This window comes from Mytilus californianus, unplaced genomic scaffold (genome assembly GCF_021869535.1).
Source record: "Mytilus californianus isolate M0D057914Y unplaced genomic scaffold, xbMytCali1.0.p SCAF_7, whole genome shotgun sequence".
Classification (NCBI taxonomy): Eukaryota; Metazoa; Mollusca; class Bivalvia; order Mytilida; family Mytilidae; genus Mytilus; species Mytilus californianus.
In genome coordinates, this window is record NW_026262723.1 from 82,291,079 (window position 1) to 82,318,792 (window position 27,714).

At 31.4% G+C, this 27,714-nt stretch overlaps 1 protein-coding gene across 1 annotated transcript in view; it reads left to right on the top strand.

Moving 5' to 3' along the window:
* The first annotated feature begins 345 nt into the window (after positions 1-345).
* Positions 346-27,714, top strand: part of LOC127710268 (transmembrane protein 94-like) — a 77,018-nt gene continuing 49,649 nt past the window's right edge. The window contains exons 1-10 of the mRNA XM_052216044.1: positions 346-459; positions 6,258-6,487; positions 9,526-9,677; positions 10,811-11,004; positions 11,882-12,033; positions 12,792-12,897; positions 14,009-14,095; positions 18,289-18,402; positions 19,638-19,805; positions 22,619-22,778. Of these exons, the coding sequence (XP_052072004.1) occupies positions 457-459; positions 6,258-6,487; positions 9,526-9,677; positions 10,811-11,004; positions 11,882-12,033; positions 12,792-12,897; positions 14,009-14,095; positions 18,289-18,402; positions 19,638-19,805; positions 22,619-22,778 (1,366 nt within the window). The 5' untranslated portion in view covers positions 346-456. The remainder of the gene's footprint in view (positions 460-6,257; positions 6,488-9,525; positions 9,678-10,810; positions 11,005-11,881; positions 12,034-12,791; positions 12,898-14,008; positions 14,096-18,288; positions 18,403-19,637; positions 19,806-22,618; positions 22,779-27,714) is intronic.

Consider the following 27,714-nt stretch of genomic DNA (forward strand, 5'->3'; position numbering starts at 1 on the left):
TGATTCAAAAGCGTTTCATAGCTTATGTTTGTAAATTATGCACATCGACTTTAAATAAAACTTTTGACTTTGACTTAGATTACTTTTTGGAGTCTCAGACCTAAAAATCAACACTTTAATGTCATTCCATTAAAGAATTGAACTATTTGTTTTTCTTAGTCAAGAAAAAGGACCCTTTTAAAAAGATTTTTACCAATTAGGACGTGCTTGTTTAAATTTTTGTTTATTCTTTTTCGGTATTCAGTCTTTTCTGTAATTCTTATTTCAAGACATCCGATTGGACAACAACAGTTTATTCATCAAATGAAAATGTGTGTCTTAACTTCAGTTTGGCAAAATCTTCAAAATGGCGTCAAAACGAAAAATTATATTCAAGGAAATCAAAAACTAAGAATATTGGAATGTTGCAGCTCTTTTAAATGCATAACTTAGAAGAATGATAGAATACACTTAAAAATGGTAGCACCATGGATATATTTTCTTTCTATATATTCTTCCTTGGAATTTAGTAACAAATTATTTTCCTAATTTTCAGATCAGGCTTATGCTACACGGTCACGAGCACAAATAGTTTAAATCGCTATGTAATTTACACATTCTAAAACCTACCTTCTTTTTAGAATAAACCTACTTATGTTATATAGATGACAATTAATAAGTTGGACACTTTAAGATCAATACGTAAACAGCCTACAGTACACCGGTACAGGTTGGGCACAATGAGCCATTTGGGTTATTATACTTATATATATAGCCCAAATGGGATATAAATTTCCAGTGCCAAAAAATCTCAATTTTAGAATTTAGCAAAAATATTGAGAAGTGCATTTGTTTTAGTCAATAGTAGTAACTTTTGGTTGGAGACTTTTCTAGCTAATGAATAAGTTGCTAGATTCCCTCTTTCAAAAACACCATCTTTCAAGAGGTTGAACTTATTAAGGATCAACTGAACTTGGCAACCATAATACTTGTATACTAGTATTGTCAACAATACTCGTATATAATTAATGTACAAGTATTGTACAAAAAATTTAAAAAATCAATAGGGTTTGTTATTATTCATTGATGTGTTTTATTAACAACTTGTTGGTGTATTTTTGTTCTAATGCATTTAGCCAGATGTAAATATTGAGACTAAATGTATGTTGCTTTATACTTTTATTTATTCATGATAACAAAAACATACTTAAATTAATCTGGGATTATTATATTAACAGTATAATAGACCCAGAATTAATACACAAGAAAATATGTACAAAGAAATCACAATAATAAATCAGAAACGTTCATATGCTGCAGCTGTAAGCAGGGTGATTCTCATCTGGTCAATTGTCTTTGTGTCCATGTCTGTATGCTGACGCATGATGTTGATGAATATAGTCATTTCGTACCCTAAGCATATCGTACCCTGGCAAAAAACATTCGTACCCTGACCATTTTGTTACAAAAAATGAATAAATGTTTCTAATTTTCTATCCTGAAATACTTATTTTTGGCGTCAGATATTTTCTATTATGACGTCAAAATTTTACGGGAACTTTTGTGATGTCCAGTAATGGCGGACAAATAGCGATAAGGTGTATTAGCAATGTTTACCGTAGTTTCATGGAGAAAACGTAATTGACAGAAAGTCGAAAACCATAATCAACTCGTTAAAAACATTGCTCTTATTGTTTTCCGTGAAATAAATAGCAAATTAAGACTTATTTTTCATTGACTGCCTTCATTTTTTATACGAAAATAACAAAATCGGCCGCCATATTGTTGATCGTATTTACATCTTCTACGTACTGTTTATTATCCTCCAAAGAAGGAGCACACCCAAATAAAGAAAGATAACTCAATCTTATTTTTTCCTAGCATTGAGTAACCTACTAAGATATTATAAAATATGTCTTCATACTTCTGGCTTTAGAATTTATATGTTTAGGTGTTTTGAGTTATGGGAAAAGTTGAAGAGGGTCTTAGTAGCAGGGTTGGTAGGGTGCCTTGGTCATCTTTTTCTGTATTTTTTATTTTCAATCCAAATTTTCACTGTTCACTATATCCTAACATTGTGCATTTACAGCTGTTTTGTGCTGCATTGCCATTAAGCACAGAAAAATTAGAAAGGTGAAGCTTGTAAAGTGTGTCAGACCATAGAAACAGAATGAAGCAGGACATTTTTCAAAAAATACTGCATATAAAGCTTAACTGTGCCAAGCAATGATTTAAAACTTGTGTCACAAGCTGCTTGATAAGTTTTCAGCCTAAAAAGTAGAAAGATAGTTTTTCTCTGGGCTAATGATGTTGTTCTTGTATCTTTATAACCAGTGATTCAATGAACAAACAATGTTTGATTATAATCTTTATTAAAACATGCCCTTTTCATATTATCATATCACGCGTTAAATGCCCTTTTTCAGGATTGGTACCCTGCCCTTTTGAAATCCTAGCTGGAACACTGTATTTATATTTTATATAAACAATACTATGACAATACTCGTACACAATACTTATACATTAATTATATACGAGTATTGTTGACAATACTAGTATACAAGTATTGTGGTCGCCAAGTTCAGTTGATCCCTAATTAACAACCAGGTATTCAGAAAAGTTGCTAACCAAAAGATCAGTTGTAGCCTTTTATGTAATTTGCATTTTGTGATATTTTCCCTTCAATAAAAAGTTTTTTACAAAGTAAATTTATATCCCATTTGGCGTATTATTTCTCAAAAGGATACAATTTATAACCCATTTGGGTGATTGTCCCCAACCTATTAAAGTTCTAATATTTTAAAATCTAAAAAGATTATTCATGTATTTCACTGTTTATTGTTCCTTGTCAGCACTATTTTAGGGTGAAGGTACATTAGATCTGACACACCATTATCTGTTTCTGTGACTTTTTGGAGTACTGGATAAGTCATCCTAAAACAAACTCGGACTATCACACTCGAATTATAACAAACTCGGCCTGGCATTATTTATATAAAGAAATAAAGGGAACAAACTCATTAATAACTGAAATTCTGCGGGGATAGGGTTGCACTTCCTATATACAAGGTGATAGGACGTGCCGCTAGAATAGGTCACATCTTCCAGCTTGGAAATGTAAATAGGTGTGGAAAACTATCATCTTTCTTGGTGTTCCTTGGTGTGTTTTTATCTACAAATTTTCCATCCTTTTTAACAAAAAATAAATTTTTTGCACAGTTTTCAAATTGAATTCTTGGGGTTCTTTGATATGCTGATTCCAACCATATATTTAGAATTTGGATATGGGACCATAATTGGTCATGTTGGTAAATGTCCAATTTTAAATATTTAAGTACTTGGACCACATTCATTCTGTGTCAGAAACTATGCTATATCAAATATTTAATCAAAATCTAAATTTAGAGATGCATTGCACAATTAATGGAAATTTTAAGTTGAGTCATATTTAAAAATAGATACAGCATGAAGGTAAATCCAGAAGAGCACTTCGGATGCATGAAATTAATAACGTGTTTCCATTTATTTTATATCCTGGGTAGATACTTCTGCTGGTAGACTATCAGTCCCCGAGGGTATCATCAGCTCAGTAGTCAGTACTTCGGTACTGACATGATTTATAACAAACCTTTCTAAGATTGTCTGTTTATAAATTTTGAAATTATAAAGAAACTGAGGTTTCAACTCCCTCAGGAAAAGTTGACTTTAAAAGGATTTGGCTATAGATTTAATACGCCCGTTTACGGGACGTATTATGGTATACCGTTGACCATCTGTCTGTCTGTCCGTCCGTCGTCAACATGTCGGACATTAACTCAAAAAATCTTTAACCAATATGCATGAAACTTTATTGAATTGTTTATATCTATTGACGTGAGCTCCCTTTCTTTTTTTATAAATTTCAGATTTACCATTTCCGAGTGTTGGGGTTTTATTCATTAAAAAAGGGGGGATTTTCCAGTTTTCCGACAATAACTCAAGAATGCTTTCACCAACTTGCAAGAAATTTTGGTGAATTGTTTATATCTATTGACATGAGCTCCCTTTTGGATTTTTATAAATTTTAGATTGAACGTTTCCGAGTTACAGGGTTTTATTCATAAAAAAAGGGGGATTTTCCAGTTTTCGGACAATAACTTAAAAATGCTTTCAGCAGTTCTTATGAAACTTTGGTGAATTGTTTATATCTGTTGATGTAAGCTCCCTTTAGAATTTTATAAATTTTAGATTTTACATTTCTGAGTTACGGAGTTTTATTCATTAAAAAAGGGGGGATTTTCCAGTTTTTGGACAATAACTCAAATACTTTCAGCAGTTCTCATGAAACTTTGGTGAATTATTTATAGCTATTGATGTTATCTCCCTATTGATTTTCATAAATTTCAAATATGACATTGAAAAGAAATTGAACTTTATTTGTTTATAGTCTGACAACAGATTTACTAAGTATTGCACAACAGCACAGTGTATTGCACAACAGCAAGAAACCTTTAATTGAATATAAATTCAATTCATAAAACCAATTTCAATTTCTTTGACTACATTTATTCACAAACCTATTTTATGTCAAATATTTAATTACAGTCCAAATTCAGAGCTGTATCAAGCTTGAATATTGTGTCCATCTTTGCCCCAACTGTTCAGGGTTGGACTTCTGCAGGCGTATCCAGCTGCGCTCAGCGAAGCAGTTTATTAGGTATTTTTTGGTTATATAGCTCTTCAACTGTTTCGGTCCTTACACATCCTCGGTCTTTCAAATATTTGGCTTTGAGCGTTCCTGATGAAGGTAAATCCAGAAAAGCACTTTGGACGCATGAAATTGATAACGTATTGTTTCCATTTATTATAATGAAATTCCCTTACTCATAACAAAAAGAAATTGAAAATTTAATTTTTCTTCCTATAAAACTACACACAATTTGTATAATAGATTAGTACAATGTATTTACTATTAATTTATTCATGCAATAATTTTCACCTGTTATCAAGATAACAAAACATGTAGTAATTATCAATAACACAATTATAATTGGAGTGACAGATTTATTTGAAAATTTTGTGTTTCCTAAGTGTTGTTGATGATAAGCTCTGTAGGACGGTATAAATATAGTTTGAAATTTACTGTTCATTATTAGATATTTTGAAGATAAACTACAGATAAGTTTAACAGATTTTTTAAAGACATTGTATTAATGATAAATGATATTTTGGAAATTATTTTTATCTTTTTTTTTGGTAAATTGTTTGAAGAATTTTGTGGTAGGTTTGTTTGTTATTCTGTATAAACAAATTTTCTGAATGCTATATATATTTGTTTTTTTTTGAATGAAGCGAACTCCTTTAAAAACTAAGCTTATATTGTATATTAATAAACAAGTATTTAGATTTTTGATTTGGGCCCAGTTTTCAAGTTGGTCCAAATCGGGGTCCAAAAAAACTGTGTTTGATTTCAACATAAATTGAATATATATGGGGTTCTTTGAAATGCTGAATCTAAATCTGTATTTAAATTTTGGATTTTTGGGCCCAGTTTTCAACTTGGTTCAAATCAGGGTCCAAAATTAAACTTTTTTGTTTGATTTCAACAAAAATTTAATTTATGGGGTTTTTTGAAATGCTGAATCTGACCATGCATTTAGATTTAGGATTTTGGGCTCCGTTATAAAATTGGTCTACCTTGAGGTCCAAAGGGTCTTAAATTAAACTTTTGTTTGATTTCATCAGAAATTGAATTTTTGTGGTTCTTTGATATGCTGATTCTAACCATTTACTTAGATTTTGGATATTGAACCATAATAGGTAAATGTCTAATTTCAAATTTTTCAGTTCTTTGACCACATTCATTTTATGTCACAAACATATGCTGTGTCAAATATTCAATCACAATCCATATTCAGAGCTGTTTTAAGCTTAAATGTTGTGTCAAGATTGAATCAAGTCAGAGGTAAACTAAAAAATGTTTGTGTTTGGGGTTCCTCTTTAAAAGACATCCAGCAATAGGGTAGGTACATGTAGGAATGATTTTTGAACATTTTTTAACTTTTAGGGGACATTTGCAATTTTGTCATGATACACTACCCAAAGTAGCAATAAAAGTTTGAAAGTAGGCATTTTAAAGCATACACAAATATGGAAGGTACTTAACAAAAGTTTTTTTTTTTATTTTGGCCTCAGATAGGCTGCCTCAACACACATCATGCACATGTACAATGTTTTAATTATCATAAGACTTTTACATAATATGCATAAAGACTTGATAACTTTTCCCTTTATTTTAGACAGAGATTGATGATGGTCTCTGTACAGCTGATGCTTTATCTACCTTACATGATGAATTAGAAAATGAAATCATTCAATATGAAGAAAAGGTTGCTGCTTCAAAAACAAGACAGTTACTAAGATGTTTGAATCCTTATGAGGTGAAATCAGCTTTTCACTGTACAAGTGTTATAATTCTGAGTTTGTTGTCAGTTGCATTGGTTGTGGCTTTTGGTGCATTTTTAAGTAGGTATGTATGAGACAGGTAAATAGTAATAACAATTGTAATGATCTTTTTTCTTCTTCAAAATACTGATGTTCATTACACACTCTATTCTAGTTTAGAGTATCAGCCAGTAGATTCCACACAAAGGTAGCGACATTACAATGATACAATTTCACAAAGTTGTAAAATGTGATGGTCACTCACAAGAATCATTTTTCATGTTGATATACAACATTTCCTTTTATTAATATTAGAGAATTAATCATGTGTAAACAATTCTGTATCTTTTATGAAAAATTTAGATGAGAGGAGGTTTAGGGTAAACATCAATTGGTGAGCTCCCAACATCACAAACAACATGAACAAAATAAAATTTTCTTAGAGATCAACATCTGGTCAACCCAATCATTAAATCAATAATCCTCAATCATCTTTTAAAAAACTTCAGATCCCCACCCTTAACCATATAATTGATTAATTTCTGATTCCTAATGACAAGATGCAATGACTAGGGGTTAATCCCAACCCCCTTAAATCAGTTCTCTGCAACATACAGTCTTGCTCATGGATATCATCCCCATCCCCACAAATCAATACTTTTGATTCTGTTGAAAGTTTTGACTTGTCAACTCTATTCACTACACTTCCACACAATCTTATCAAACAAAAGTTTTCCTTTTTAATTAAATGGTGGTTTGGTAAATCTGATTGCAAACATATTTCCTGCAACTCATTTAAAGCCTTCTATAATGAGAAAGGTAAATTTGCTAGACATACTTACTGGAAGTGTGATGAGATGATTGAAGCTGTTTATTTTCTCCTTGATAATATTTATGTACGTTTTGGCAATAAAGTTTATCTTTAGGTTGTAGGTATTCCTATGGGCACCAATTGTGCCCCTTTAAAAGCAGACTTGTTCTTGTACTGTTATGAATCACAGTTTATGACCAAACTTAGTAAAGACCTATCTATTTAAAATTGCATTTGAATGATAAATTCAACAACATTTACCGTTATCTTGATGATATTTTTTCTTTTAAATAATCAAGAATTTTCAAAATTACTGCCGAAATTTATGCGAAAGAACTTACTTTAAATAAATCAAATATAAAAGGTAATAACTGTCCTTTCCTAGATTTAGATATTTCAGTTTTACATGGGAAACTCTTCACAAAAATTTATGACAAAAGGGATGATTTTGTTCTCTACTGTTAATTTTTCTTTTTTGGAAGGTGATGTTCCTTTGGTACCATCTTACGGTGTTTATATATCACAACTCGTTTGTTATTCCTGTGTCTGTTGTAAAGTTTTGGATTTCATTGAACGTAATCTATGTATTTCGGGTAAATTGTTAAGTCAGAGATTTCATTTACACAAATTACTTAAAACCTTTATTAAATTCTTCCATAGATACAAAGATTTGATTTCGAAGTTTGGCTATACCTGTAGAAAAATTATTTCAAACGGGATAGCACATCCTAATTTTTACGGAGATGTTATTTCCAAGCCTTGAAACTTAGATACCATCCCGGTTAACTTAACGATCCATTAAATAAACTTATTCTCAAAGGTTACCAATTCAACACTGTAATTAGATCTTTGAATATTGTTTTTATTATTATTAATATTGATTTTGTTATCAGTAAATTAAAATCTAACTAATTATTATTTTCATATACATATGCACATTCATAGCTCTACAATCTGTTGAAACCTGTATCTTGATATTGCTTTTTCTCTGAATGTTAATGATGTCTTTACACTAAATCCATTGGATGTTGGATATATATTGATTGATATTTTAGTCTTAGATGCATGATTTTTGTTGTTGTTTAGCTTTGAACTAGCTGTCAGTAACTGTGAGTATTCTCAGATCTGTACTTAGTGTATTTATTGTTGTGGTGATGTATAAATACCCTGCCACGTCCGGTCTGTTCTTTTGTTAGATGTCTTTCTGCTTTGTATCGATCTGATGAGCCCTTTTCAACTGATTGTTACAGTTTGTTCTTATGTTGAACTGTTACACCACTATCCCAGGTTAGGTTGGCGCCAACAAACATGTTTACCCCCCCCCCCCCCCCCCCCCCCCACATTCTGTGTGTGCCTGTCCCAAGTCAGGAGCTTGTAATTCAGTGGTGGTCGTTTGTTGCTATATAACAGATTTGTTTTTCATTCATTGTCTTGTACATAAATCAGGCCTTTAGTTTTCTCGTTTGAATTGTTTTACGTTTGTCATTTCGAGACCTTTTATAGCTGACTATGCGTAATGGGTTTTGCTCATTGTTGAAGGCCATACAGTGACCAATAGTTGTTAACTTCTATGTCATTTGGTCTCTGGTGGAGAGTTGTCTCATTGGCAACCATACCACATCTTCTAAGTTTCATATTGTAGCTTTGAATTATCTTAAAAACTGTTTAGATCCCTAATTCTAAATCATATTTATTGATTCCTCATGACAAGATGTACCGTCTACAACATAGAGATAATCCCCGTCCTTGGGGTAATCTTGGCCCCTCAAATCAATGATTTCTTTATTATAATGCATTTAGATCCCTATGCTGAACTAAACCACATTTGTTATTCCTGATAACAATTTGCTCTGACAGCAATGTACCCACTTCCTTGCAGTGAATAATTCTTATTATCACATTCATTTATTACAATGAACTGCAGTCTCTTGTAAACAAGCTTCATTCATTTTGTAGACTTTATTACCGGGTAATGCAAGATTATAATCATATCTTGTCTATTGATTAATATAATTGGTCTCTGCTTCAAGAATTATAATTAGAAATTAGAGAATTTAAAGGTTTTTTTTCAGTGAAATGGATGTATACCCTTAAAATATAACTACTATTTTAAGGTTCCTTAAAATATAACTACTATTTTAAGGTCCTAAGAAACATAAAACTCAAAAAGGAAATGAAAATCTTAACAATGGTGATGTGAAATTTCTGTGAATGTGGTTTAAGAATTTGTAACAAAGATACAAATTTAACTACAAGTTTTGGTTGGAACATGCATGTTATTTATTTTTTACATGATGAATTTTCCCTTACAGTTCTACAGAGAGTAATCCAGTATGGTGGATAATAGAAGTAGTTGTATGGTTAATAGTACTTGCATTGAATATTATAAGCAGCATATGGAACTGTCATATAGAATTAAAGGAAATTATCAATATTGCCAGGCTTACTTTAAAAAAGATCAAAGGTAAATGTGGTGGAATTAGATGGGATGAATGACACTTAATCCTTACATGTACTGGACAAAAACTAAAAACACATCAGCAGCACTTTTAGCATTGTTCTGCGACTTAAAGTGACATGTACTTTATTATTTAAAGGACAAATGAAAATTAAAGTTTTCCAGTTTATTGGGAATTTTATTAGACACAAATGCATTGATTACACATAATTTATTGAAATATCAAAAGCAGTGAATATATTGCTGAACCTTGTTGTGACCAAATCTTGGATATGTCAAGGTATTTTGTCAGTGTGGGGTTTGGTGAATGTAGGCTCACTTTCAATTTTGAAAATTTTCTTGTTTGTTCTAAAGTTATGGGACTTCACATCTAAGGCAATATCTAGATCTATACCTGCTAGTTTTTCTATAAAGCCATGTTAAAGCTGATTTTTGATAGATGTCTTCAATATTCCATTTCATTCTCACAACAATTTCAATGTGTACAAGACTGGAGTATCTTGGCATTGATGCTTGTTATAACATGAAATTATTTCTAAAATGTTTTCACAAAGATGGATTGAAATATGAATTACAATTTCAACATTAACATACCAGATTTATTATACAAGTTTTTTTTTTTACCATTTTAAAACAGAGAAAACATGATGTGATTCACAACCTTGGATGACTGTAGCATCTGATAAGATGAATACTGTGGATTCATTTATTTTCGTGGGTACCAATTTTTGTGGATTGAGGAAATCTTGCATCTTCTTGGATATTTGATTTTGTGGTTTTGTCAAATTCTACATACAACCCAATAGGAAATTTGTACTACATTGAACATTTAAATTCGTGGTTCACATGTACCAACAAAATCCACGAAAATTGGTAATAATGAATCCACAGTAGTAATGTTTGATAACTGTACCTTCAACTTTGACTTATCGAGGTTCAGCTGAGTATATTTTCTTCAGATTAAACATTAAACAAAGAGTGTGACTCATTTTTGCCATGTAGAAGTGACTCATTTTTACCTTTAAAATTCTTGATATTTTTATGCAATGACTTATGATTTACTCAACCTTCACTAACATGACTAATATGAAAAGAAAATACTTGTTGAATGATAGTTGTATACTTCTTGTGTATTTCAGATTGTTTGAGAGCTCCCTCATGGACTATTGATGAATATGTTAACATTCATACTCCTTTATCACCATGTGTTTCACTACAGTGGACACTCAGAGATAATCAGGTGGTTAATTTACCAGTCCCATTACTGGTAGCTGGTGATGTAATACTATTAAGGCCTGGACATATTGTTCCTGGTAGCTGCAGACAATTAGAGGTAAAATATTCATGCATTGCTGTCATCCTTTTAGTCCCTTATCTCAATTGTCATGTGTATTTAAGAATATAACTGTTTAAACCTGTGTCGAACTTGTATTAAGGTTTATACTATATAAAATCTGTTGATTCTTTTTCAAGGGGCTGGTCATGTACATGATGTACCATTAGATGAAGATTACATGTTTCATATTTCATGGATTTAAAATTTTATTCAGTATCAGTATTATAAAGTATTATTCTATATCTCAGATGCTTAATGGCCTCCAATCATATGACTTGGTGAAGAGGGTATCTAGGGGAGTATAGCCGCATCCCAAAAATAAGCTCATTCTGACCTGTATTTATTTAATGCTTTACTGATTTGTGTTTATGCTTTTGCACTTCATACAAAATGTGCTTCGGTCAACACTTTTACACCTCAATAAATTAAAAAGAAAGCATTCAATTCTTTAGTAATTTTAAAACATCTGAGATACTATGTGATCTACATTTAGGTTCTTTTCTCCCTTAATTTAGATTTCACTGTAATAGCTGTTTAATTTATCATACAATGTTTATTTAATCAATTTAGGGAAAAGGCAAACTATAGTAGTAGATTACAAATGCTTTTATTTTTCAATTTCAGTTTTTGACAGAACAGTTTTCAATATTAAAATAAATGTAGTAGCTATATTTATAAGAGAAGTAATAATATAAATATTTATTAAGTTAAAAAAAGGCTTTTTTTGTTCTTCATTTTCTGTTTATGAGAATTATATTCTACCATGATTAAGCAAAAAAGCAAAAATCATCTAAAAGGAAATGAAGTGTGTATATTATATATTTGTATTACTTATATTGTGAACTATAAACTGGAAAGAAGTCTCTATTTATAGGTAGATGGAAAAGAGGTATTATTGAGTCAGGGAGACATGTATTGTTCTACCTCTCAAGAAGACTCTGACTACAAAGGAACACCACACAACTGTAAACCTGTAACTGCTCAAAAATTTGTCATGCTAGAAACAGTATTTCTACAGAATTTGAGGTAATAATGACATAGTAAAAAGAGAAAAAAATCCATGCCAATTAATAGTGAAACATTAAAATTTAAATGTAAGCATAAGTTTTTAAGAACCTCTTTCAATTAATTCGATTCAATCACTGTCACATAAAGGGAAAACAACTATGAAAATTATTGAAATGTAACATGTTAAACTACATAATAATACATTAAGGATTAAGGTTTTATATTTGAGTTTGATGTAAAGATATGACATTCAAAAATGATACTGTATAGAAAAAAATTTTTACAACATAAATAAGAGTTACAAAACAAAGTATATTTTTCAAATGAACAAAGAGAAGATTTATTGATTTGATTTATACACAAGAATCAACCACCAATATTTATACATGTATCTGGCCTTTGTTAGTCTTGTATCATTTTTAATTTTAGTTTCTTGTGTATAATTTGGAGTTTAGTATGACGTCCATTATCACTGAACTAGTATACATATTTGTTTAGGGGCCAGCTGAAAGACGCCTCCAGGTGCGGGAGTTTCTCGCTGCATTGAAGACCCATTGGTGGCCTTCGGCTGTTGTCTGCTCTATGGTCGGGTTGTTGTCTCTTTGACACATTCCCCATTTCCATTCTCAATTTTATTGATAATAAAATTTGTACATTTATCTGTTACATTGAATTTAATATTCTAAATGTATGCAATAAAGCACATCTTTAACAGACTGCTAGTCCTTGTATTTATGAAGTTATGAACTGAAATTAACATTTTTTCTTCATTTTAGAACAATGCTTGAAGATGAGTTTCCAAGGCCTGTTACAGTAATAGAAAATGAAAGATATATGATAGCAAGTTATTTGGTTGAGAGGAGATTATTACCTTTAGTATTTGTAAGATTTTATTATTATCTGTAGTATTTGTAAGATTTTTATTATTACCTGTAGTATTTGTAAGATTTTATTATTACCTGTAGTATTTGTAAGATTTTATTATTACCTGTAGTATTTGTAAGATTTTATGGCTATAATTATTTAGTTTTGTTGCAAGAGACAGATCTCAGAAAAAGAAGGAAAACCTATATAGGGTGAATTTCACAAGTATATTCAACTCTCTTTTTATTTTAATCAAACAATTTTCAGATAGTTCATAATTGTGTACTTCAATTTTTGTTTTTATTATTTCTCTTATTATTTGACTCTGAATTAAGAATTAACGTATTCGCAGCGGTAGTCTGTAGTGTTTCAAATGTATTCAGTTTGCAATTATTTTATTAACAAAAATGACAGCAAGAAAAAAGCTAATACCTATATTGATGTGGATTTTCTGTATATATGAATACTGGTAATAACTTGTGTATGAACATGCTAAAACTTTGTTTTAGATAAATGTGTGAACATAAGGCCATGTAAAATAAATTTTCTGGTTACCAGATCCTGTCTTCTAAATTAACATTAAGAAAGTTCAATTTAAATGTATTCAGTTGCTGTCTCACTCTTCATCTCCTTTTATTTATAAACACAAGTATGTACTTTATTATACCCCACACAACAACGTTGCATAGGGTATAATGTTTTTGACCCATCTGTCCATCCGTCTGTCTGTCAGTCCGTCTGTCAGTCCTGTTCTTGTCATGCAACTCCTCTAAAACCACACAATAGAATTTCATGAAACTTTGTAGGAAATTATGATTCAATTTTTTGTTTATGCCTCCACCATAGCGGAGGGGGCATTAAGTTTGACCCTTGTCCCTCCGTATGTCCATTTGTCCGTCGGTCTGTCCATCTGTACGCCCCAAAATTGGTTTCCGTTCTCTAACTTAAGTTTGCCTCAACTAAATGTTATGAAACTTATACACAATGCGTATTACCAGAAGTTTGTATTTTAGAGTAAGATGCATATGTCTTCTTTGTTTCACTATTTCCATTATTATAAAAACAAACCAAAGTTAAGTAACTCATTACAGACTAAATACTTATGTTGTTTATGTATAATTTTTTTCAGGCATTAATGTTATTGATAAACATTCTAAGATACATGTATATGCCTGATCACAGTGGACATTGGACAGAAATGTTTCTTGTTTTACAGGTAGTATTTATAGCATTTTTAAATACTGTGGATTCATTTATTTTCTTGGGTATCAATTTTCTTGGATAAAGAAAAAAGACAATTCTTGGGATACGTAAATTCATTGATCTCTGTTTGAAAAATAAAAAAATGTTTCAGATATGTTTATTCGTAGGTCTCTGTTTAAATAATAATCAAACAAAAGATAGAAAGTAACTGAAAATGTTTTAAATTGTCAAAATCCTCGCTTGGTCATTAGAGGTTAAAGTGTTCATTAAAATCGTTGATTACAAGGGTGGACAAAGGCAACTATTATTTGTTTGTTTTACCATTTATAATTCTTGGCGGAATTTCATAAGGTATTCAAAGCCTTTTGATGTAAAACTGATTGAATAAAGGAAACAACAGAAAGTTATTTTCCCTAATCACAACTTAATAAGCAGTCACTAGAAAATGATCAAAAGTAAGAAACATGCTTACAATGTTTGCAGGCCAAGCTAGAACCTAAGCCATAAAAAATGATACAATTTACTCATCTCATGGTTTTATTATATATACTCTGTGGAACATGTACAAGGCTATTCTAAGTTTTAAGTTTCATGATGGAAATAATTATTTCACATGTAATTTTGATAAAAGATGTTGCAATTAAAATTGTCTTGTATAATGTATGATATGGACCGATAAATTCATAAAGGATTATACCTATGCTATCATATTAAAAGTTTGTCAATCATTTTTTAAAGTCAAAGGTGTGAAATTTAATATTCCTCAATACACATTTCTCAATATTATTCTTCGTTGAATTCTTGAATTTGTGCTTTGCTGTGACAAATGAAACCCAGGAAAATTGGTATACCAAATGAATAAAAATGAATCAGCAGAATTGTAAATTCAGAGATTAATGACATGATTTTTATTAAATGCCAAAAATGGTTGATGAACATTACAATAGTTCATGTTGCTATTCATATGCTAATGTTGTCATTAATTAGTGTTATTATACCCCCACAAATAGAGTAATGGGATACAGCAATCACCTTATCTATTCATCCATTGGTAAAATCAAAAGCAACATATTACTCAAATTCTGTATAAAGGAATACTTTGATTTCTGGATCTTAATAATGTTGAGTTCTACTTATTAAAATGAATTTAGATCTGTTTGGTAGTCACTTCTTGTTTGACAATACTTATCTTAACAATACCCTCTTTGACAATACATATCTTAACTATACCCTCTTTGACAATACATATCTTAACTATACCCTCTTTGCCAATACATATCTTAACTATACCCTCTTTGCCCGTCTTTGGTATGAAGCAAGTGAGGGTATTCTTTGCATTACATAGCATGCCATTTCTTGTTAATCTCACATTATTTTATTTGCAGAAGATTTTCATTAATGAATGCACAATTAAGATTGCAAATTTACATGAAATCCTTAAAACTATTTTGAAATTTAAATATATATTTGAATGGATAGAACAGACTTTTTTGTCCACCTTTTACTATTTTTAGTCCCCTACCGACTTTAGGTTTGCACTTTGTCCGTCTGTCCGTCCGTCCGTCTGTCCATCCGTCAGTCCGGCAACTCAGCTTTCCACACTTTTTTTCTTCGTTCTTGAAGATATTGATTTGATATTTGGTGTATAGTTTTATCATGACAAGTTATAGATCAAGTTCGAATTTTGTTCCGGTCTGATGATTAAGTCCAGAGTTATGGTCCATAAAAAAACTCCATAACTAATGTTAGAGTACTATGTTAAACCATATAATCTGTACAAAGGGAGATAACTCATTTTTCTAAAGACATTCTTTGGTAAATTGTTTGAGGAATTTTGTGGCAGGTTTATATGTTATTTTGTATAAACTAATTTTCTGAATGCTACATATATATATATTTTTTTTTATTAAGTGAAATCCTTTAATTAGATAATAATCTATTTTTATTAAGGTATATATTTCATTACGTTACATTGTGTAGATAAAAGTTGTTGACATTTTATAGATAAGTTACAAATCTATATTAGTTTGTGACAAATGAAAGAAAAAATATTTGGAACTATTAATTATATTTGATTGTAATTTGAAAATAGATATACATTGTATTACATCATATCAAATGTTAGAGAACTATTAATCATATCTAATGTTAGAGTGTTGTAGGTTTTCCACACTTTTAGAGAACCACTGAATGAAATGAAACCAAACATGGCATGAATGTTCCTTATGAGGTGCTGACCAAGTATTGTTACTTTGAAGCCGATCAATAATCCAAGATGGCCGCCTGCAGGGGACTTAGTTTAACATAGGACCCTATGGGAAATATTTACAAATGTCTTCTTTTAGAGAACCACTGAATGGAATGAAACCAAACATGGCATGAATGTTCCTTATGAGGTGCTGACCAAGTGTTGTTACTTTGAAGCCGATCCATCATCCAAGATGGCCGCCAGCAGGGGACTTAGTTTAACATAGGACCCTATGGGAAATACATACAAATGTCTTCTTTAAAAGAACCACTGAATGGATTGAAACCAAACATGGCATGAATGTTCCTTATGAGGTGCTGACCAAGTGTTGTTACTTTGAAGCCGATTCATCATCCAAGATGGCCGCCAGCAGGGGACTTAGTTTAACATAGGACCCTATGGGAAATACATACAAATGTCTTCTTTAAAAGAACCACTGAATGGAATGAAACCAAACATGGCATGAATGTTCCTTTTGAGGTGTTGACCAAGTGTTGTTACTTTGAAGCCAATCCATCATCCAAGATGGCTGCCAGCTGGGGACTTAGTTTAACATAGGACCCTAAGGGAAATACATACGAATGTCTTCTTTTAGAGAACCACTGAATGGAATGAAATCAAACATGGCATGAATGTTCCTTTTGAGGTGCTGACCAAGTGTTGTTACTTTGAAGCTGATCCTTCACCCACGATGGCAGCCAGCGGGGAGACTTCCTTTAACATAAGACCCTATTGGAAATATAATACAAATGTTTCTTCTAGAGATGCACTGAATGGATAGAAACCAAACATGGCATAAAAGTTTCTTATGAGGTGCTGATGAAGTGTTGCTACTTTGTTGCTGATTTACTGTTCAAGATGGCTACCAGGATTTTTTATTAAATTACAGGGCCAATATTAAACCAAATTTGGCCTCACTCATTATTAGGGTATCTGTTATGATTTTAATCTATTTTAACATGATTTCCAAAACCAAAGTAGAATCAGGTGAGCGACACAGGCTCTTTAGAGCCTCTAGTTTTCATCATGCTTGAAGATATTGATTGACAATTGGTATATAGTTTTATCATGACAAGTTACAGATCAAGTTCAAATTTTTGTTTAGTCTGATAATTTTGTGCAGAGTTATGGTCCTTGGACTTGAAAAAATTCACTCATATATTCAGTTTTCCACACTGTTTTTAGTCATGCTTGAAGATATTGACTTGATATTTTCTTTTTGTTTACACCATGACAAGTTATAGAACAAGTTAGCATTTTGTTCCAGTATTGAATTTTTACCCGGTAGGGGACTATGTATTGCCATGCAATACTCTCAGAATGCTTGTTCTAATTGGATATCACATATTACTTCAGCTTAGTTAAAAGTTTGAATCTATGGAGAAGTTTGTTGAAAGAAATTAAATATTAAAAGGAAGTCCAATGTCAAATGGTTAGATAGGTTCATTGGCTTTAACAAGAAACTTAATTTTACATAAGAGCCAATAGGAAATACATATATTCCTAGTAGGATCAAGTGTAAAGTCAACTGCTAGTTACCACCCAAATTGCTGTAATTTTGATGACCAATATGGCTGCATATCATTTAAAAAAAACCACAATGTTTGACAAGCTTAACACAAGCTACCTTTTGATTTTACCAGAGTAAACTTAATTGATCAAAATACAAGCAGTTTATGGTGTGCATTAATGATTATGTAAAGTACATTTTATCTATCAATACCCCATGACATAAGACAGTCTAATTACAATTTAAGGCTACCTTCCATTCAATATGCACTGAAACAGTTTAATTTTTTCAGGAGTAATGGGAACATAATGGTGCATAAAGGGGAGTTTATGTTATACAATTATGGTGTAGCTGCTTATTTTGGAACTGTAAATAATGAATATGTATTTAATTGATATCAATTGTATGTTGTCTGAATTTGATTGATATTAATGGTATATTGTTCTAGGTCCATGTTATTCTTCCTATGGTACCAGCATTATATCCATTGTTATGGAGGATTCTTGACATTTATGGTCAAGCCAGAGTATTTTCAGCATCCCATACAGCAAAATATACCAAGGTGTGTATTGAGTATGTAAAACCAATTTACTCTTTTCAAACCATTAAGTATAGTGTCATAATCAAGAGTACTTCATAGGCTTCATTTAAGGTTTGTAGAGCAAATTTTTACACATTACATATACTGGGTATATATTAACATGATATGCACAAACATTTATACCTAAAGAACATCTATTGCTTTGTTCACCTTAATATTAGTTATTTGTTTCAGCTCTTCATACATAAACATGGAAGCAGGGCCCTTGATAACACGTCAGTTTCTTGTTGTGAGTTCTGCCCCTTGGAAATATTATTTTTTTTGAAAATTGCATTATGAAAAGTGCTCTAACATGTACAATTCTTGCCAGATTTTTATAAAATATATATATCAAGGTTTATATCAGCAATGTCTCGGAAAAGTTTGAAAATCAGTCTGATCAACTATTTTAAAAAGAGTAATGCCCGTTTGAAATATTAATGATATGGAAAATTGCATTGTAAGTGCTTTCAGGCCTATATTTTTTCAAGGATTGATATGAAATTTAAAGGTTTATATCAGCAATGTGTTGGAATTGTTTGAAAACCAGCACTCAGTTATTTTTTTTACAGGAGTTATGTCCCTTAGAAATGTAATTCAATAGAATATTATATTGTTATCACTCTCACTTGTACAATTCTTACCAGATATTTTTGAAATTTATATCAAAGGCTAATATCAGCATTGTCTAGGACATGTTTGGAAATCAGTGCAGGTCAACTATTTTTCAATTTATAAAAAGTTTCAGATAAGGGTGAAGGTTGGTACCTATTAAAACGTTTAAACCCGCTGCATTTGTTTGCACCTGTCCTAAGTCAGGAATCTGATGTTCAGTAGTTGTCGTTTGTTGATGTGGTTCAAAAGTTTTTCTCTTTTTTTTTATATAGATTAGACCGTTGGTTTTCCCATTTGAATGGTTTTACACTAGTAATTTTTGGGGCCCTTTATAGCTTGCTATAAGGCTCCGTGTTGAAGACCGTACTTTGACCTATAATGGTTTACTTTTACAAATTGTGACTTGGATGGAGAGTTGTCTCATTGGCACTCATACCACATCTTCTTATATCTAATTAAAGATAAAAAAAATCAATTTGAGTTATTGCCCTTGGACAGGTTAGAATTTGTGCAAAGCAGGAGCGCATTGGAACTCTGTTCTTTTATTATATAAGACATGTTAATTTTTTATTTTATATTTTTTAACATTTTTTTTTTGAAAGGTTGATCCAGAGAGCAGTTTTAGTAGTGACAGTACTATATCAGAAGACGACACTAAACTGGATGTAAACTACAATAAAATCCTAAGCTGGTTTTGGTCAATATTACAAGGAGATTGTTCTGTAGTTACCAGGAGAGTTAATATAACACAAGTTCTTGGTTCTATAACAGTAAGTATAAATTTTATACTTTTTAATATCCTTTTGGAATAACTAGTCTTATCTTGTACTCTTTATTTAGATGCCATATTGTGTAATTTTAATTATATTAATGAGGAAAAGGATCTTGTACATCTTTGATTGTAAAATAGCAGAAAAAAAATCCTTCTAGATCTTTAATGAAAATCTGATACTTTGTTCTGAAGCAAGAAAAAGAGTACAGTGAGCTGAATTTTTGTCGAGGCTGCAACATTTATGTCGCAAAAGCGAGACATAGTGATCCTAGAATCCGTCATCGGCGTTGGCCTCGTCAACATTTAGATTCAGTCTGTGGTTAAAGTTTTTTGAACATCAATAACTTTGTCAAACCTTAATGGAATATTATTAGATTTGGATAGAAGCTTGTTTATGACCAAAATATAGTATCCAGAGCAAAACTTTAAAAATATTTATTTTCATTTTTCCATATTTTACTAATAAATGGACTTAGTTTTTTTACAGTTAACTTTCAGATTTAGTCTAGATCTGAGGTTAAAGTTTTTCAGTCATTGATAACTTTGTCAAACCTTCATGGAATTTTATGAAATTTGGACAGAAGTTTGTTTATGATCAAAATATAGTATCCAGAGCAAAATTTTGAAATTATTTGGTTTCATTTTCCTATATTTTACTAATAAATGGACTTAGTTTTTATTACAGTTAACAGTTAACAGTCTGGTGTTAAAGTTTGTTATACATCAATTACTTTGTCAAACCTTCATACAAGCAAACTTTTGAAAACATTTTTTTTGTTTTCATTTTCAGTATTTGTTTGATAGATGGACTTTCACAGTTTTAACATTTACAGACAGTCTGGGATTAAATTTTTTTGACATGATAAATTTGTTAACCATCTTGGATTTTCATGAAACTTAGACAGAAGCTAAATCTTTAAGACAAAGAAATAGCATCTAAAGAAAATTAATTTTTTTAATTCTGTATTTTTGTCGAGCCTGCGACTTTTGTCGCATAAAGCTCGAATAGGGATAGTGATCCGGCGGCGGCGGTGTTAACTAACTTCTTTAAAGCTTAATATTTCAGAAGGTAGAAGACCTGGGTGCTTCATACTTTGTATATAGATGCCTTAAGATATGAAGTTTCGATCTGTCATATGTCCATTGTCCTTGACATCATTTTGATGGTTCAGTAATACTTGAAAAAAAAGTTGAGATTTTTATTATGAGTAATAGGATAACTATATTTGGTATGTGCGTACCTTTCAAGGTCCTCATGCCTGTCAGACAGTTTTCACTTGACCTTGACCTCATTTCATGGGTCAGTGAACAAGGTTAAGTTTTTGTGGTTAAGTCCATATCTCAGATACTATAAGTAATAGGTCTACTATATTTGATGTATGTAATGATTGTAAGGTGTGCATGTCCAACTGGCAGTTTTCATCTGACCTTGACCTCATTTTCATGGTTCAGTGGTCATAGTTTAGTTTTTGTGTTTTTGGTCTGTTTTTCTAATACTGTATGCAGTAGGTCAACTATATTTGGTGTATGGAAATATTTTATGATGTACATGTCAGTCTGGCAGGTTTAATTTGACCTTTACCTCATTTTCACCGTTCATTTCTCAATGTTAAGTTTTTTGTGTTTTGGTCTGTTTTTCTAAAACTGTATGCAGTAGGTCAACTATATTTGGTGTATGAAAATATTTTACGATGTACAGGTCAGTCTGGCAGGTTTTATTTGACCTTGACCGTATTTTCACGGTTCATTGCTCAATGTTAAGTTTTTTATGTTTTGGTCTGTTTTTCTAAAACTGTATGCAGTAGGTCAACTATATTTGGTGTATGGAAATATTTTACGATGTACATGTCAGTCTGGCAGGTTTTATTTCACCTTGACCTCATTTTTTACGGTTCATTGCTCAATGTTAAGTTTTTGTGTTTTGGTCTGTTCTTCTTAAAACTTTAAGCAATAGGTCAACTATATTTGGTGTATGGAATGATTGTAAGGTGTTTATGTCTGTCTGGCAGGTATCATCTGACCTTCATGTGTACATGTATATCCGGCTTGGTTTATCTGACCTTGACCTCATTTTCTTGGATCATAAATGTTAATGTGATACTTGTAGTAAAACTTTATATGTAGGACTATCAGCATAAAAACAATGGTCAGTATAGTAGGCGAGACATTTCAGCGTGTGCACTCTTGTGATAATAGATGGACTCACTTTTTAAGTCAACATTACACTTTTACACTGACAGCAGTAATTGCAGGCGAGACATAGGGTTCCGCAGAAGCCCTTTCAAATTTTTCTATTTTTTATTCTGAAAAGGTTATAAGATTGTCAGTATGTCCCTGCTCATCCTCTTTAGTTTCTTCATGCAGCTTAAATAACTGAGATCCATTCACTTCTCAGTCCTTACTGCTGAACGGACGTGCTGGATCAGCTCCTGATTATCCGCAAACTACAACGTGTAATGCTGATCGTATGGTTCAATGACACACTACTATGTCTACAGCTAACTAACTGAATGCCCTACAGTAACATATTTTGGTCCTCGTCAGAATAAACTCCAAAATCCATTGTGGATGGGGGAGTGTATTGCCGAACAAAATCAACATATGCAAAACCCAACTTTATGACAACAACAATATTCTAAAGCTCACCAAATGCCTTAGGGCACCAAGCTGACTGTGTGAGGGCTTAATAGCCAGTTAAGATCGTAAAACACACCCACTCAGTTTGAGATCTGAATCAAACATGAATTACTGTAAAAAAGGGACATTTCTTTCTCCTTTTCTTTTTTTCATTGATTTTTTTCCTATTTTCAGTCTCTCTGTTGTGTTGATAAAAAGGGAATTTTATCTTGGCCTAATCCTACAGCAGAAAAGGTCTTCTTTCTTTCCTCCAACACAAAGAAACCTGCAGAGGAAAGCATTGCTGTTAATACAAGCTTTAGTAGTGGTGAAAAATCTAAAATCCAAACTTCAGGTTAGTAAAAAAGCATTACCTTTTAGCATAAATAAAATAAAACATCTTTCATGACCAGCTATTTAAAATCCACTTTAAAATGTTAAAAATCTTCTCCTCAGAAACTACTTGGCCAAATTTAACCAAATTTGGCCACAAGCATCATTTTGGTATCTTGTTTAAAAAAATATGTCCAATGACCTTAACTACCAACCAACATAGCTGACATGGCTAAAAATAGAACAAAGGGGTAAAATGCAAGTTTTGTCTATTATTTGGAAAAATCTCTATCAATAGAGATTATTTGACAGAGGCAGAAATTTCCAGATCTACCTATTGTCTATTTCCCTCAAATCTGTCAGACGGCTTCTTATAGGAGTTATTGCCCTTTAATAAATGACATATTTTTCCATTTTTTTCACTTTTGCCTATTATCGTGAAAACTATAATAGATAAAGAGAAATTTAAAGTAGCAAAAATAATCAGCAAGACAAGATATACAAACAAGTCAACATGGCTAAAATCATCCAACAACTCCTTATTGGAGTTATTGCCCTTTGGTGACAATTTTTACCATATTTTTGCATTTTTGCATTATATCATAAAAATTATGATAGAGGGATAGAAACTTAAATTAACATAACTGATCAGCAAAATAATATCTTCAAACAAATCAACATGGACAAAATCATCTGACGACTCCTTATTAGAGTTATTGTTCTTTAATGACGAATTTTAAGTGTTTTTACGTAACATCTTAAAAACTAGAATAGATAGATGGAAACTTAAATAAGCAAATATGTTCAGCAGCAAGATCTACAAATAAGACAGCATAGCTGAAATAGTCCGACAACTCCTTATTGGAGTTATTACCCTTTAATGACAATTTTTACCAATTTTTTGAGTTTTTGCCTAATATCATAAAAACTATTAAAGATAGATGGATACTTATAAATCAAAAAAGATTAGCAAGACAATATGTACAAATAAGTTAACATTATCAAAATTGTATGTTGACTCCATATTGGAGTTCTTGCTCATTAATGACAATTTTTACAGATTTTTTTGCGTTTTTGCCTATTATCTAGAAAACTATAATAGATAGGCACTTTAAATAATAAGAATGATCTTCAATACAGGATTTACTTATAAGTTTGCAAGTCCAAAATCATCAGCCAACTCCATTTAAGAGTTATTTCCCTTAAATGATGATTATTACCATGATTTTACCAATTATAATGAAAACTTTAATAGATAGATAGAAACTTAAAAATTAAAATGATCAGCAAGACAAGATCTACAAATATGTCAACATGACTCAAAATGGTCAGCTCTTTATGGAGTTATTACCCTTAAATAATTATTTTTACCCAAAATGGCCATTGTTGAAGATGCAGATGAGCGACACAGGCTCTCTAAAATACTCTCATCATTTTTTGTCTCAATCTGTGAAATAATAAATGAAATACATAATAAACAGACTAAAACTTACTTCAAAAAGTACTTAACTACATGAAACTGGTTTAATTAACAACAAAAACACTATTATATACACTCTTATACTAGCTTCTGTTTTTCTGAGTTATAATCTCCAGAGATGTCATGAACAATGCAGAAATACTATCTAGTGCTATTTCAAAAGTAAATTAATGTGCAGATACAGGCAAGAAATAAACGAACAATTTAATTATGTTTCAAATTGTAAATAAAAAGAAGTTGCTATTAATAAAAAAAATATAAGATGCAATTTTATCATTGCAACTTTATTATTTGATCTTTTAAGGGCATACGATACAGTAGAGATCCCTTGTTGATTTTTTCTTGAAATTTTGGTAGAAGGTCAATTTCGATGTGTACTTTTGAAATATGCAAAGAAAAATATACCTTCATGACTTACTTTTTGAGATATTTTGGTTCGAAATTTGCATATTTGAAGGAAAAACCCTGAAATTTCATAAATAAGGACTTTTAAGGAAAGTACCAATACTTTTGAACGAACAGTCATAATTTAATTGGGTTTTTTGTAAAATGTTCCCTTGATCCATGGCATCAGTATGCTGTAACAAGTTAACGGTTGAAATAAATAATTATATCCTAAATTCTTTTAATACAAGTGAAATAAAGAAGTTGAAAATATTTTTGCGTCTACACAGAAGTGCAGAAAAAATTCTATCGTTGATTTTTTCTTAAAATGTTGGCGGAGCGTTTTCGAAACAGAACTTGATCGATTGCAAAAGAAAAAACTGGGGGTCCATGTGCTTGTTTTTTCAATAAAAGCAATAAACCTTAATTTTTATTGGCAAATGGGACGTTTGCCAATAAGGCGCCAAACTACGTTGGGATAAGTTTTATTCGCAACAACGTCGTGAAATCTTTCCCGCCGTTCACTATACTACGTTGTAAATTTCAGTGGTAGAGCCAAGGTGTTTTTTTATTAAACCAATGATATTAATCATGAAAATTAATAAAGCTGGCTCCTCGTAAAATAGCATCATATTTGCCAAACCTTTATGAATTGTTTCGAAACTCGGATAGAAAAAGTATTCTAGTAATATAAAAGAGGGACGAAAGATACCAGAGGGACATGTAAACTCATAGATCGAAAACAAACTGACAACGCCATGGCCAAAAATAAAAAGACAAACAGACAAATAATAGTACAGATGACACAACAGTGAAAACTAAGTCTAAGCAACTATACCCCACCAAAAACTGGGGGTGATATCAGGTGCTCCGGAAGGGTAAGCAGATCCTGCTCCACATGTGGCACCCGTCGTGTTGCTTATGTTATTACAAATATAAAGTAAGGGGGATGATATTAATCATGAAAATGAATAAAGCTGGCTCCTCGTAAAATAGCATCATATTTGCAAAACCTTTATGAATTGTTTCGAAACTTGGATAGAAAAAGTATTCTAGTAAATTACTTTTAGAAAAGAAATGTTCGGAAACAAAACAGATATATATAATAAAAAAAAATAATTTGCATCTCTGTCCGACATTAGTCATACAATTCATGTAGACAACACAGCTTGAACATAGTTTTAATTATTCAAAAGGCCCCACCATGACAAAATGTGCAACAATTATAAAGTAAGGGGGATGATATAAACATAAGGACATTTGGTATGATTGCAAACTATCAACCATAGTTCAAATGACGAAGATAAACGCTATTAAAGGTCACCCTACGGCCTTCAACACAAAAAAAAAAGAAAAAAAAAAAGCCACACCGTATAGTCAGCTTTAAAAAGCCCCGACATGAAAATGTGAAATAATTCAAACTAGAAAACTAACGACCTACTCTATAGGCATTACATGAACACAACATCATACCCACATTAAATCGGGTCAGCTTAGTCAATTACAGTGTAGTATAACATTTCATACAGCAGTCGATATTAGAGCATGAAATTTAATGATTCTGTATCAATAGATAAGTTACCTAAGCTTGTCTTTAGGGTATTTTTTTTTTATTACGGTACATATAATCATTGAATTACTTGTCTGTATTATACCTTCAATCTAGGAGTGAGTGCAACCACATTGTTTGTCCGGTCCAACAAATATTTTGTTTCTTATCTGAGAAACTACTTTACAAAAAGACTTCGTATTTGGTCAGTAACTTAACATCAATGAGGTGCAACTCTGATCTGTCAAATACCTAATTCCTGTGTGCCGATTTTTCTCTCTCAATATGTACAAAGAGGATATGCTTATCACATCAACGGGTGCGTTTTTGTTTTTGGTCTATAATACGGGGCTTATAACTGAGTCATTTTAACTGACAATTCTTCTTCATACACTTATATATTCCACGGGTTAAATTCTAAAAATGCCGTTAAACTCTTTAATGTACCTTTTCAAAGTCAGGAACAGTAAGATGCGCTGTCATTATTTATTACGTTTTTTTGTCATTTTGTTGATAGTTTCTGATGAATTTATCCGTACAATTCTCATTACGACTTAGAGTTAGCTAAATGGTGAAGTTACTATATAAATTACTTATGTTTTTTTCTTGTGTACTTGGGTTTCTCTCTCATCGACGTCTTATGTTTTTCATATCTCTAATTCATTTCCTATATGAAATAACAGACATAGAAAATTAAGAATGTGGATTTGATTTTTTTCCCATTCGAAGTTAATATTGTTGACTTCCTTATTAATGAATCAATATAACAATTCTCGTGATTTGGCTGATTTTCATTGCAGGTACTTTTTTCAAATTCGCGCAATCGGGATTATGACGTCAGTGGATTTCCGCAAATGTGACTACATCTAAAGCGACGACGCGAAATGTAATCGTTCTTATTAGAAACATCGCGAAATTACAACGTTCTGATTAACAACGTCGCTAAAACAACACAAAAAGTTTTGAAAACGTTATTATCTGCCCCTGCTACTGTATCGTATGCCCTTAAGGATGTACTTGGGTTAGGTTTAGGAATTTTTGTCAGATTTTTGGACTCCTTGGTTTTTTTCCTACGATACAGGGTAAAATATTTTGCCCCATAACACCCATTTTTCTTTCCATATAAGACTTCAATAGTTCATAAAAGGTCATTTACTAAAATTTAAGCAGATTCTAGATTTCTTTTCTTTCGATTTGAGACCCAAATAATGCCAATGCAAATATAAGGTAAAAGTCCGAGTCATTTTCCCGCCATTTTAAAAAGATTAAATATCTCAAAGGGAGCTCCATTACCTATCAATATTTTTAGCCTATTTTGTTTCTTAACTAATGCTCTTCTGACTTATAGTTTCAATTTTAAATTCTAGATTTTTTTAATTTCACCTAAGTACATCCTTAAAGCAATTTGTGAAGCCAAAAAAAGATTAAAAAGACAATTCTTAAAATTGTATGCTGTATAAAAGATGTTATCGTAAATTTATAAAGAAGACATTTTTGTTGAATAAAGTGAATGTGATTTTCCCTTTCAAATACTGGTTATTTGAA